This window comes from Lagenorhynchus albirostris, chromosome 3 (assembly GCF_949774975.1).
Source record: "Lagenorhynchus albirostris chromosome 3, mLagAlb1.1, whole genome shotgun sequence".
Taxonomy (NCBI): domain Eukaryota; kingdom Metazoa; phylum Chordata; class Mammalia; order Artiodactyla; family Delphinidae; genus Lagenorhynchus; species Lagenorhynchus albirostris.
Genome location: NC_083097.1, coordinates 62,416,437 through 62,431,086, shown reverse-complemented (window position 1 = coordinate 62,431,086; position 14,650 = coordinate 62,416,437). Strand labels below are relative to the sequence as shown.

The 14,650-nt window shown below is 40.4% G+C and overlaps 1 protein-coding gene across 1 annotated transcript in view; it reads left to right on the top strand.

The window, feature by feature from the left end:
- Positions 1–45: 45 nt before the first annotated feature.
- The window catches only part of DMGDH (dimethylglycine dehydrogenase), a 60,375-nt gene continuing 45,770 nt past the window's right edge, over positions 46–14,650 (top strand). Inside the window, exons 1-4 of the mRNA XM_060146133.1 lie at positions 46–131; positions 1,027–1,201; positions 9,337–9,435; positions 11,781–11,945. Coding sequence (XP_060002116.1) covers positions 46–131; positions 1,027–1,201; positions 9,337–9,435; positions 11,781–11,945 — 525 coding nt within the window. The remainder of the gene's footprint in view (positions 132–1,026; positions 1,202–9,336; positions 9,436–11,780; positions 11,946–14,650) is intronic.

Here is a 14,650-nt window from a genome sequence, read left to right as displayed (position 1 = left end):
TGGGAGTAGGTGCCTGCGCCCTCGCCCTATGGCCTCGACCTCGGCATGTTCTGCCTGGGCGCGCTGCGGCTGCGGGGCTTCCCGCTGCGGGGCTCCCCCGGCCGCCTACTTTCCGTCTGCGGCCGCGAAGGGTGAGTGGGGCCGGGTCTGCGCGGAGGCCCGCGGCTGGGCAGCTGCGGGGTGCGAGCGCAGGGCTGAGGCGGTCTCCGGGTTAGGGGTGCTTCCGACCCCGAGAAGTGGGCATTCGGCTTTCTTCTCGAATTATGGGTGTTCTTTTCTACGCACAACCGTTCAAAGTGAGAATATCAAAGGGTTCCTGGTGCAAAGACTCTCCTATCCCCATTCCCTTCCCCAGTCAACTGTTAGCAGTGTCTTCTGTATGGGGAGGCAAACGCAGGTGTATATATGGTCTTCTTTGACTTACTTATACCTTGCTTTTTACAATGCGTCTTGGAGAAGCTCATGATCTAGCTAGGAAGACAGACATGCAAATCAATATATCAAGCCACCGAGCAATATTTATAATTAGAGAAGCAGGTACACGGTGAGAGGACGTTGAGCGAGGCAGAGCGTTGTACTCCATCTGGCTCTCTTCAGCCTGGAAAACATTGGAGGGAGGAGGTGATCCACGATTTATAGATAATGGACTTCATGATTATTATGGGTTTTTTTTATGGAATAAAATGTTTATCAGTGTGTTTTTAAAGTAGACTGAGAAAAATTATTCTCTAGATTTCTTTGAGAAAAAGAAGTCATCTGTTCAATTCTTTAGCTCTATTAAATATCTACAATGGGTCAGAATTAGGGGAATGGGGTTCAAATGCCTCCTCCTCCCTCCCCCAACCAGGTTGCCTAAGTCAGATTGAGGCTCCCAAATGATTGTCAGCACATGTAACTCTCCCAGGCAGTAGATGTTAAGTACTAGAAGAATAAGTAAGGAGAATCACACTAGTCAGAAAAAAAAACAAAAAAAAACTATAACTATCATAGCCTAGTAAAGCTACTATTAAAAACAATGTCTTCCAGAGAAGAAAACCCACCCTCACCTGCAGAAACAAGATGGAAAGACAGGGCAGAAACAGTGATAATTGGAGGTGGCTGCGTTGGTGTGAGTCTGGCTTATCACTTGGCCAAAGCAGGCATGAAAGATGTGGTCCTCCTGGAGAAATCGGAGCTCACTGCTGGATCTACCTGGCACGCAGTAAGAAAACTATCTCAGCACCGTCATATGCACTGAATTGTCACTTGTGCAATTGATTTTTTTTCCTATTCACAGCTCCTCACTGAGAGCTCTTGAGAGCAAGTTCCCTTTCCATAGCGTTGGAAGGTGCAATTGCAGTTTAGTTGGTATACTTTAAGTGGGTGATCAACATGTGTGATGTTGATAATCATGAGAAGATAATCTTGAACATATGACTCTGGATTCAAATCCTGACTCTGTCATTTTCCACTTTTGGCAACGTACTTAAGTTTCTAGTTCCTGATGTGTAAAATGGGAATATTAATAGTACCTACCTAATAGGGTTGTGATGAAGATTGAATTAATATGTGTAAAGTTATTATGGTAAGTGGTTAGTAAATATTAGCTTTTGTACCAAAGGATAGTGGCTGGGCGATCCTGAATACAGGCCTGAGACCTTTACCTATGTCCCCTCACCTGGCTTTAGTGATCCTTTTATGTTTATTGATTTATGATTTTAAGTTAGTGCTGTGAGACAGCAGCTTGGCTTCATGAGGACTTAACTATGAGGGCTGAGAACATGCAACACAACTTTCATGTTATGTTAAATGAAACACACGACCAAGTCAATCTCGCCTATTTAATGGTATGTGTAATTGTTCCAGTGCTGTATAATAATTGGGCTTACATCGAAAGCTGCTCAGGTAAATGAGGTGATTGACACTGCTTTCATACTGCCAAACCAATTATTTCTGAAGTCAGCTAAGATGGGAGAGGAAGATTTTATGACTGCAGGTGCCATTTTTGTTTGGAGGAAGAGTTGGGATGAACAACGAGGTCCTACAGTATAGCACAGGGAACTATATTCAGTATCCTGTAATAAACCATAATGGAAAAGAATATGAAAAACAATATATATATATATGTATAACAGAATCATTTTGCTGTACACCAGAAACTAACATAACATTGTAAATCAACTATACTTCAATTTAAAAAAAAGTTGGGCAGTGTTAGCTTCTGCTCGTCATCCCTTTCCATCATTAGCTTTCCACTACTGAGACAAGAGGGAACCCTGCTTTTAGGGGCCTTTTGACACCCAGAACCTGCTCACGGTAAGGGATAGAGTTGGATCTCCTGCCTCCAGCTGAGCTTCGGAGAGATTGATGCCCAGACTTAAGCCCAGTTCACCCCAGAGTCCCTGTGGTCACATAGTCAGACCACACCCACCAATTGGATGGAGACTTCTAGAAAAACGGCATCAAGCCCTGCTTCTCTTCTTTCTTCTCCTGCCAGCCCTCTCACTTCTCAGTCTGGGAGGGAGGCCCAGCTACCTGGTCCTCCCTGAGTGTCTTTTCTGAGTCTCCATAGGCACATTTGTCTCTCGTGTCAGCAGTTCTCCCTCAGCTTGCTTCCTGCTACCTGGAGAGAGGAGCCCAGGAAGCCACTGACCCTTCTGGCTCTTCTCCCCTCCCTGAACTAGACTTTCTATGCAGGTTTCCTTTTATCATGGAATAGAAAGCCTGCATTTCTGCCACAGCTCTCCTATGACTTCTTTTTAGTGGACATTCGGTCAATCTTTCAACAAATATTTATGAAGAGCCTATATTGTGTCAGGCCAGCACTGTTCTAGGAGGTGAGGACACAGCAGTGTGCAAAACAAAGCCCCTGTCCTCATGGAGCCACATTCTGGTGGGGCAGATGGAAGAAAACACAAATGATGCTCTAGAGTAATCGGTGCCAGCAGAGTGGAGCGGGGTAAAGGGATGAAGAATGATGGGGGTGGAGGAGCCTGGAGACTACTTCGAAAAGGTGACACTTGAGCAGGGACTGGGCAGGAGTGAGGGAGCAAGGGGGCCATGAGGCTCTCCAGGTAAGAGCATGTAAGCAGAAGGAAATTTTTCTTTTTAACAATGCCGTATTTTATTTTATTTTATTTTTTGCGGTGCGGGCCCCTCACTGTTGTGGCCTCTCCCGTTGCGGAGCACAGGCTCCGGACGCACAGGCTCAGCGGCCATGGCTCACGGGCCCAGCCGCTCCGCAGCATGTGGGATCTTCCCAGACCTGGGCACGAACCCGCGTCCCCTGCATTGGCAGGCGGACTCTTAACCACTGCGCCGCCAGGGAAGCCCAGCAGAGGGAAATTTTGCCAAATGGGAATCTCCTGAGAGGGAGGGCTTATACTCTTTTAACACTTACGGATTGTTGAGGAGGGTGTACACTGTAATATTTTAATTACTTTTTTGTTCATTTATAGTGGATTGACTTGATGTAACCTCCAATTTAGTTACTAGAATAACTAGAATCCCTGAATATTACTTCTTAAACATCCCATGAATAATAATAATAACAATAAAGCAACATATCCTTAGCCTAAGGTCTTTTAAGAAAAGTGGGCAAAGTTTTTAAGATGATGGCTTCTTCTTAAAAGTTAACTGTGCAAACTAATTTCCCCTTAAGCAGAGAGATACCAGAATGAGTGGAAAAGGCATTTTTCTGCTTTGTGAACAAAGTAGTAGGCTCTGGTTCACAAAATAAGATTCATGCGGGGTGAGCTCAAGATGGACTCAGGTATCAGAAGCCAGGTTATTTGGGCCCCTACAAATAAAGGAAAAGAAAACTGGATTGCCCTAGGAAGCTGATTAGAGGATTTCTTGCAAACAAGGGGGTCTCCCACCAAAGAGCATCCTGAAGAAATGCCACAGATTAGAATTTTTTTGAGATATAATTGACATAATAGTTTCAGGTGTAGAACATAATGATTTGATACTTGTATATATTGCAAAAGGATCACAATAAATCTGGTTAACATCCATTACCACACGTAGATACAAAATTTTTTTCTTGTGATGAGAAGTTTTAAGTTGTACTCTCTTAGCGACTTTCAAATATACAATACAGTATTGTTAACTGTAGTCACCATGCTGTACGTTCCATCCCCAGGACTTCTTTATCTTATAACTGGAAGTTTGTGCCTTTCGACCCCCTCCACCCATTTCACCCCCTCACCACCCCTGCCTCTAGCAACCATCCATCTGTTCTCTGTATCTCTGAGTTCCATTGTTTTGTTTGTTTGTTTTAAGATTCCTCATGTAAATGAGATCATATGGTATTTGGTATTTATAGTTCTTTGTCTTGTTTTATTTAGCATAATGCTGTCAAATTACGTCCATGTTGTTGTAAATGACAGAATTTCCTTCTTTTTTATGGCTGAGTAGTATTCCATTATATATATATACATGTCACATTTTCTTTATCCATTCATTTTTTAACACAGAGAAATTTTGGAGCAGATATGAGAATGTGGACGTTTTGGGGGGCCAGCTGAAGGGGCAGACTACAAAAATAAAGGCAGTCTCACTGAAGAATAACATGTGCTCAAGGCTAAACATTTCTGGGACATGCAGGAATCAGATGCGCTGGGGAGGAGGGCACAGCTTGCAATGTGAATATTCAAAATGGAATCACAAATCCAACAGTCTTGAGGTTTTGCTGGATTTTAACGAGACTGTTTTGTCAGCACCCAATAATACTGCTAATATAGAACATTTTTTGTAGGATGGAAGGAAAGGGGAGAGAATGGACAAAGAAGCAGTTTTGGCATATGGGGTCCCCAGGAGAGGCTGCCCCTGGGAATGGTGTCAAAGTGGATGTTTTGGAGGGCTGAGGACTAAAGATGCAAGATTATCCATTTGGGGTGTAGGAAGACAATGTTAGACCTTTCTGTTTATTTTATTTTATTTATTTTTTTGTGGTACGCGGGCCTCTCACTGTTGTGGCCTTTCCCGTTGTGGAGCACAGGCTCCGGACGCGGAGGCTCAGTGGCCATGGCTTATGGGCCCAGCCGCTCCACGGCATGTGGGATCTTCCCGGACCAGGGCACGAACCCGTGTCCCCTGCATTGGCAGGCAGACTCTCAACCACTGCGCCACCAGGGAAGCCCTGTGTTTATTTTTATCTAAAAATATAAGAAAGACATTAAGCTTTACTAATCTTTATAAATAGCCCTCACCTTTGATGTGGGTGACATATTGTGTATGATACCAATGTTGCCTAAGGGAGAGGTTGGTGCTCCACAATGGGAGCGTCCCCATTCTTTCTTTTGTCTTCAGTCTGTCATGACATATTGCAGATCACATGCTATAGGATATCAATGTTATGATCGATTTTATAGAAACAAGGCTTTGAATAATATTGTTTGTGATGAAAGGGAGAGGGAATGACCTTGAGAGTGTTGTACTACACAGAGGTTTGTTGGTTATCCCGGAAAAATAATCAACAGAGTTGTAAAAAAGTTTTTCTTTTACAAAAAGACAAGTGTCCCCAGTTTGGTGATCTTTGTAGTGATGGAAGTGGCTGCCAGTCATTCTATGTAGTAGATACATACAAAACAATAGATGCAGTTTATTCCTTCAAAGTCAAGGTAATGCTCACAATAAGTGAAAAATAATTTTTGGAAAATAGTCCTGTTGGAAAGAAAGCATTTTGAGAAGGGGTGTTTGGAAATGTTGATATCATTATTAGATTTTTCTGGCCAAAATGATACGTATCACCTAGAAAAAACTCTCAAACATGCAAGAGATAAATTTAAAGTTAAGTTTAAACCCATTTAACATTTTCCCAAATGAGGAGTTTCAGTGGGTTTGTACCCATTTTTTAAAATGTAAAATGCAGTACCTCCCAATTAACTTATAACAGCTGATGGACAAGAGAACATGAAACATTAATAGTCAAATTTCAGTAAAAACCTTTTGGTAGGTGGTGATGGGAATGGAAGAAGTGGCGTCAAGATACAGAAAGTACAGCCAAGAGGGGGCACTTTTCCCACTTACACCTTTGTATCATTGACAGATAGCTTCTTCAGCTATCACAGCCATTCAAACCATCACAAGAGAAAACACACCAAGAAATTAGACCTTCAAATCGCTGTTTTACCAACATTAATCCAACATATATTTTAGTAATATAAAATATTACATAGCCCTTGCTAAAATATTAATAAGCTTAATATTCAAAAGCTTTTCTACACAATAAATTTTTAAAATTCAGAAACCTTTCTACACAATCAATAAAGTAAGAATTATTTACAACATTTAATTCATTTCCAGTTGTTTTTGTGTGTTTTATGATCTCTGCTAATATAGTAATACATATTTATATATCATGTGGGAATAAAGAAATACACATATTTTAGTGGGTATGCTCAAATATTTTTATTGGATACGAGTACATGGAAGCACTGGGGTATGGGAAGGCTTGAGGTCAGTCACTGGGCTTTTTGACGCTGTAGAGGCTCATGACAGAGTGGGAAGGATTATCAAAGAGAGAGAGAACATCACTAACTTTAGCATCCATGGGTGATTTTTCTAACTGCATCATTCCTTTCATACTTATTGTTAGTCTGCTAGAAGGAAGAGCTTTCCACTCTCCCTACTTATTTATTTATTTATATCAACAAGGATTTATATATTCTTATTTTATTCAAAGGGTTATAATTCTTAATGATTATTCTTTTTTTTAAATTGAAGTATAGTTGATTTACAACATTGTGGTAATTTCTGCCGTACAGCAAAGTGATTCAGTTATACATATTTATATTCTTTTTCATATTCTTTTCCATTATGGTTTATCTCAGGATATCGAATATAGTTCCCTGTGCTATACAATAGGACCTTGTTGTCTTAACGATTATTCTTGTCTGTGTTTCATCTTCCCTCTTTTATCTTCTCCACTAACTATAATCATTTTCTTTCTTCAAATCAAAAGTAAGCCCCTGCCTGTCCTCCATGAAGCCTTCTGTGATCCTTCCAGCATCTTCTCTTAGTTCCCTTAGTTCTTGTGTCTTTCTCTCTATGCTCCGGCACTTAATCCTATGCTCTTGATTTCATTGTTTCATGTATGAAAGTTTCATGACCCCAATCAGACTATAAAATCTTGAAGGATAAGAACAGTGGTTTTCTTCTTCTTCAAACTTCCCACTTAAAATATCCTTGCTGGAGCCCAGAAAGGAAGAACATTGTACCCTTCCTCCACCCCATGCCACAGGACTGACACACAAGTTAACAATAAATACCATGCAGGACATCACATTCAAATAACTCACAATAAAAGCACAGATACGGTTGACCCCAAATTTTGAACACAGATTAAAAGACAAAAACTGGTTGATAAAAAATGTAAGGAATAAAAAAATTATATATATATATGTGTAATTTTATACCTGACAAAAAATTGAGTTCAGGATTTACTTCTGACTGTCCCGGCAGCAAGGAAACTAGGGTTGTATGAATTGTTCAGTAGAAATAGTTATAGCATTTCAGTAAGAAAGACCAATTTTTCCTTGACCAGAAATTCCTAGAATTTATTCCCTAAAAAAAGGATATTGAGCTAAATGTTTTGAGTAAGAGCTTTACAAACCAAACTGATGTGACCCTTTCAAAAGAGAGATCATTAACTCATTCTATGAAAACAGCTTTCCAGGGTGGGGAAGAAGATTGATGTAGTGTAGATATATCATTTTCGGGTGGTCTGGCTCTACCTAGGTTAAACTTAGAGGATCTTGAGGAGTGAATGGTGAACAGAACCCTAGGCCCAGGCTTGTGAATATCCATTTTCTCAACTGACACGAGATATATCGAAAACAAAATTGAGTTCTCTAGAAGATGCCTGAAGGCCAGAGATTCTCTATTATTGAACTAGAAAACTTCATATCACACTAGATACCAAGCATGTAAAGAAGGATGTGATATTTGGCTGAAAGTTAGGGAGCCTGACTCACAGTTGCCTCATTATGGGGCTGTGCTATGAGAGGACCTATGACGTTGGGCCAGCATTTGTCTCAGAAAAGTAGCCAAATGCTTGAACAAGTACTTGATAGACACGAAGGATTCTGGTCCATAAAGGATCACTGATGAACTTTAATGGCGGATTTTTTTTTTAATTGAAGTACAGTTGATTTACAAAGCTGTGTTAGTTTCAGGCGTACAATGAAGTGATTCAGTCATACATATATATTCCTTTTCAGATTCTTTTCTATTATAGGTTATTACAAGACATTAAATATAGTTCCCTGTGCTACATAGTAGGTCTTCATTGTTTATCTATCAATGTTTTATATATAGTAGTATGTATCTGTTAATCCCAAATTCCCAATTTATCCCTCCCCTGGCTCTTTCCCCTTTGGTAACCATTAGTTTGTTTTCTATGTCTGTGAGTCTATGTCTGTTCTGTAAATAAGTTCATTTGTATCACTTTTTTTAGATTCTGCATATAAGTGATATCAGTAGAACCAAATGCCCAACACGAAGAACTTTATAAATACTCCCAAACGGACTTTATTTTAAACAGATTGTATTGGGATGAGCTTTCCAGGATAAATTAGCTGCTGAATGGGGCCCCAGACACTTAACTGAGAGAACCTGCTTCATATCATTGCTTAGAATTCTTTGCCTGGATACTATATTGCATCCGCCAGAGTTGATAAAAAGGGGTTTGGCAGGTAATATTTAGATATTTTCCTGAGAGTGATTATTCAATATTTATTCAGGAAATGTTTGCGGGGTATAATCTATGTGCTCATTCATCAACTGGTTAAGCTATGACAAAGGTCTGTTCACCACTCAACAGGCTCTAATTCCTAGGAATGTTCCACTTCTTCAATTTTGGAAATTTCAAGAAAGAAAATAGGAGGGCCGCTCAATTCAAGGGAATGGTGGGGATCGAGACAAGGAAAACCTTTTGCTTGCTTGTTCATAGTCCTCCTTAAGGGAACACACGCTTTGTTGGTTTGAGTCCACATTGTATGCCCTCCCCCCATATTTTTCCTAATAGCGTACATTCCTAACCTAAGTGATTCCATCTAAGTCATCCCGTTTCTGAATCTGCAAACAATCCTTTCCCTAATAACTTTTAGGGACTTGCTATATATGTTTGTTGGCTGGCTCTCACATTATTTATGTGGTTCAAGTGGGTGCTTATAACTGTCACGAGCCTTATGCAATGTGAATTCAAACTCGTGCTGATGTGTTCTCATCCCAGAGGACTGGCTGGTGCTCGTCAATTTCTTGCCAGTAATAAATTACTTCTTAACAGATAAACTGTCAACATTTTGAGAATGTTAATTTTTTTCGCTGTTTCCTTTCCTCCCCACTTTTAAGGCAGGTTTAACAACTTACTTTCATCCTGGAATAAACTTAAAGAAAATACATTATGATAGCATCAAACTTTATGAGAAACTGGAAGAAGAAACCGGACAGGTAAATGCATTTAGCTTGAAATTGTCTGTTTAGGTCAGTTTCTCAGAGATACATAAGATTACTGAAGGATTTTGATATCATCATGTATCGCTGTGTGTAGTGACAGCCATGGCATGTGAAATGTGGTAGAAGATTCTGATGAGAGTTTAAGATGAGAACCTCTAGAGCTTGCTTTTCAATCAATTTAATTTCTTGAAGTGTATTACCCATGGAATTACCTGCTCCTGATTTTTTATTTTATTTTATATTTATTTATTTATTTATTTATTTTTTTAAAGAAGATGTTGGGGGTAGGAGTTTACTAATTTTATTTATTTATTTTTGCTGTGTTGGGTCTTCGTTTCTGTGAGAGGGCTTTCTCTAGTTGTGGCAAGTGGGGGCCACTCTTCATTGCGGTGCACAGGCCTCTCACTATCGCGGACTCTCTTGTTGTGGAGCACAGGCTCCAGACGCGCAGGCTCAGCAGTTGTGGCTCATGGGCCTAGTTGCTCCGTGGCATGTGGGATCCTCCCAGACCAGGGCTTGAACCCGTGTCCCCTGCATTAGCAGGCAGATTCTCGACCACTGCGCCACCAGGGAAGCCCTCCTGATTTTTTAAATGAGAAAAGAATAAAAAGCAGCTTTCAAAAATATCTTTAGTCAGCTTCTATATCTAGAAACTAAGATATCACAGCCTTTCTGCACTGGATTGCAAAGGATCTGACAACTGTACATGCCAGATTGTCACATGCCTTCGAAAAGTACTTCACTAAAAGCCCCTCACTTTTAAAAAAAAAATATGTTTGTTTGTTTATTTATTTATGGCTGTGTAGGGTCTTAGTTTCTGTGCGAGGGTTTTTTCTAGTTGCGGCAAGTGGGGGCCACTCTTCATCACGGTGCGTGGGCGTCTCACTATCGCAGCCTCTCTTGTTGCAGAGCACAGGCTCCAGACGTGCAGGCTCAGTAGTTGTGGCTCACGAGCCCAGTTGCTCGGCGGCATGTGGGATCTTCCCAGACCAGGGCTCGAACTCATATCCCCTGCATTGGCAGGCAGATTCTCAACCACTGTGCCACCAGGGAAGCCCCCCTCACTTTTACTTTTCTCTCTTCTCATTTGTATTAGTACTTTCAAAATAAAGTGGCAGCAAAGAGTGTCCATAGACTAAGACTGAAGTCTGCTTAAAATTTTCATGCTATTGCCCTTGTCTAAAACCATCACATGGCTCCCCACAGTCTACAGGACAAAAGCCAAAGAAGAAGGGCCTTCATTAGCTAAGCCCTGCCTGCCTTTCCAATGTTTTCTCTTGCCACTCTTTGCTATGCTCAGATGCTTCAGCTATTCTTAATTGCAAACAGTTCTAGAATGAGCTGGGCTGTCTGCCTGAGACAGCATTCCCTCTGGTCCCCATTTCAGCATTCGCCTTCCACCCTTTCCCGGGGGGCGTCTCCTTTGAGAAGGCATCCTTGACTTTGTTCACCCAGCAGTCAGGCGGAGCTGAGGGCATATCTCTTGGTTCTAAGAACATGTGTACACATACCTCTTATATTACGAATCCCCCTCAATTGTGATTGTTGCTTTACTGATTGGTCTTTCCTACAGAGTCCGAGCAACTTGAAGATAATGACTGCATCTTTGATCACTGTCACCCAGGGCCTTGCTGAGTGCTTGGCCAACTAAAGGACTTCAATAAATGCCAGGGCTTCCCTGGTGGCGCAGTGGTTGGGAGTCCGCCTGCCGATGCAGGGGATGCGGGTTCGTGCCCCGATCCGGGAGGATCCCGCATGCCGCGCAGGGGCTGGGCCCGTGGGCCATGGCCTCTGGGCCTGTGTTCCGGGGCCTGTGCTTCACGGCGGGAGAGGCCGCAGCGGTGAGAGGCCCGCGTACCGCAAAAATAAATAAATAAATAAATAAATAAATGCCAGATGAATGTTTATTTCAATTCACACTTAATCTCCTCACCGCAACATTCTGATTCTTCACGTTCCCTCTTCAAATCCTTTGTCTTTCTTTTTTTCACATAATTTTCTTCCACTCTGTACATGAGCACTATCTCATGTTGTAATTGTGCATTTAGCTGTCCATCTTCACCTATAGACTGTAAGCTCCATCCAGGCAGGATCTTCATCTGTCTTGTTCACAACAGCATCTCTGGGGCTTAGCATAGTGCCTGGCACAGAGGAGACACTTAGTAAATATTTGTAAAATGAACATCTTTTCACATGATGTAAATATGGTATATAGCTATCACTTTCACTGCATAGTGAATCTCTTTTCTTACACACCTTCATTTTCATTGTGCTGGAGAAGAACCATGTTTGAGTGCCAAATAATGATTTATGAGTTTTTACTGGCATTGTCATCACAGGTGGTGGGATTCCATCAGCCAGGTAGTATCAGAATTGCTACAACTCCTGTAAGGGTAGATGAATTTAAATATCAAATGACTCGGACTGGCTGGCATGCAACGGAACAGTATATTATTGAACCTGAAAAAATACAAGAGATGTTTCCTTTACTCAACATGAATAAGGTATTTATCCTAAGAGCATTTTTTTTTTTTACCATTTGTTGATTTTAATTAAGATCAGAAAATGTTATTTTAGAAATTTAATTAGAAAAAACTTTGTGCACACATTTTGAATGTCAAAATCAGACGATTAATGCTGGAATTTGGGTAAATTATAAGATGGGCTATTATGTTTGCTAAATACAGTAAAGGTAATGAAAAATCTTATTAGCTTTCTACCTATTACAACTGAGGAAACATTTTCAATACCTCTCTATCACTGTGTCCCCCAGATCTGGAGGTTTCTATAATAAACCTTCTGCTTGAGAAATGCAGAGAAGACAATAACCAGATGTGACAAATGTGTGTATAGAAAGACTGTGTTACTAACATTTTTTTATAAAATCAAAGGTAGAAGTACATGTTATATTGCTACACAGATATCACCTAACTCATAGCTGTACTACCCTGACAGGTATTGATCTAACCAAATTTAGCTGAGAAAATCCACTTGGGAATTTAGTGTCTTTTTGCTGGGTGATAATCCCATTTGAATAATAATAACAATGACTAATACTGCACTACCTAACACTACAGCACATACTTAATGTACTAGGTATTATGCAAAGCCATTTACATGTATAATCTCATTTACTCTTCACAATAATAATAGAAGGTATAGATTATTACTAAACAGGAAATTGCAGCTTAGATAGTATACATAGTGGGCCTGAGCCCATCCAGCTAGAAAGAGCTGGAGGAGATTTGAACCCAGGCTCTCTGACTCCTTTGTACCTATGCTACCTAAAGGTACAAGGTGGAGCTGTTCAGGGAAGCAGAGGCTTGTGTTTCTCCCCAGTGTAGTATCTATGACGCCTAAGGGTTCATAGCGTTGCTCTGGGAGCTGGGTTGTTAGCCCCTGTGAGTCTTGACAGGTTGCTGGCACTCCCTTTTCAGTAGTTTTGTGTGATGCCAATGTGGTGGCAGATTGGTGTTGCATTGCATTGTCTGCGTTAAAATTCTGCCACCACTGCCAGGAAGGATATTCTTATATCTGTTTATATGTCAATCTTGGGATGCTCTGCTGGAAGTTCTCACATCACAGATTTTTCACAAGGACATTGGGCAATGGAAATATGTGGGAAGAGTATTCTGTGGCTCTGGGCAGGGTGCCAAATCAAATAGATCTAGGGTCACTGCATAAGGACATATCCATTATAAAACACCAAAGTGACGTTTAGAAGTCTACAGTAATACAAATTCCATTAAAACCAAAAGTCTCTTGCACTAAACCTATAACAAGAGATTGGATTAGTAATCCAAAACTTCCCACAAAGAAAAGCTGGGGCCCAGATGGTTTCACTGGTGAATTCTACCAGACATTTAAAGAAGAATTACTACAATTCTTCACAAACTCTTCCAAAAATAGAAGAGAATTGAACACTTTCCAACTTATTCTGTGAGGCCAGAATGTATTGCTGTGATACCAAAACTAGACAAAGACATCACAAGAAAAGAAAGACCTGTATCTCTTATGAATATTGATGCAAAAGTCCTCAACAAAATACTAGCAAACTGAATTCAGCAACATATAATAAGGATTTTTTTAGCATAACCAAGTGGAATTTATCCTGGCTATGCAGGGTTAGTTTAACATCTAAAAATCAATCAATGCAATATTGCATGAATAGAATAAAGGATGAAAATACATCATCATCTCAACAGATGCAGAAAAGAAATTGACAAAAGCCTCTTGACCATACTTGGTGATTAATAGATTTTTGTTGAATGGATGAGAACTAACTGTACTATTTCAGTGCTCCCTCCTTGTTTCATCTGAGTTTTATTCTTCTTTGTTTCCCCCACAGTACCTCAAGCCATAGCACAAAGTAGGTATTTAAGAACTAGTTGTTGATGACTGAATCAAGTATACATTTTCCTGACACCAGATATATATTTAACATGTGAATCTATTAACAGTATTAAGCAATTAAATATAAATAATTAATCAATTAGTATTAGATTTAACTGAAAATGTTAGAAACCAAAATAATAATGCTTAAACAAGATAGATGTTTATTTCCCTTTCATTTTGGCAGTCCAGGGCTGAATGGTGGCTCTTATCCATGAAGACTTCAGGGATCTAGTCGCCTTCTGGATCATTGCTTTGTCATTCATAGGATGTGACTCCTTTGTTCTTACTCCAAGATGGCAGCTAGAGCACCAGCCATCATGTCTGCATTCCAGACAGCAGAATGGAGGAAGGGACAAAGAAGGGACAAAGGGCATATGCCAGTTGTCTCCTTAAAATGGTTCATGTGACCATGACACTTTCATTTGACACTTTCATTTGCATTTCATTGACCAGAATTTAGTGATAGTTTTAGCTACCATCTGGAACTAGTAGCTGCCAACTATTGGAAACTCTTTGTTCTTAGTGGTTATGTGTCTAAATAAACATTTGGTTTCCATTGCTTTGTGGGGGAGGGGAGAATGAATGTTGGAGATGATTGCAAACCTCTGTCAAATAGCCTGTCTACTTAGCTCTCAATGTGAGTCCTGCCTAGCTCTGAGCTTGGACATAGGGGAAAAAAAAGTGGAGACTGATCAATCTGATGCCATGATGCATTTTTCAAGTCCAGTTTTGCTAAACATTTGCTGGCAGGATACAGTTACACTGAGTGAGTATATGTATTCATTTGAATATTGACTGTTTTGTGATCGATTTA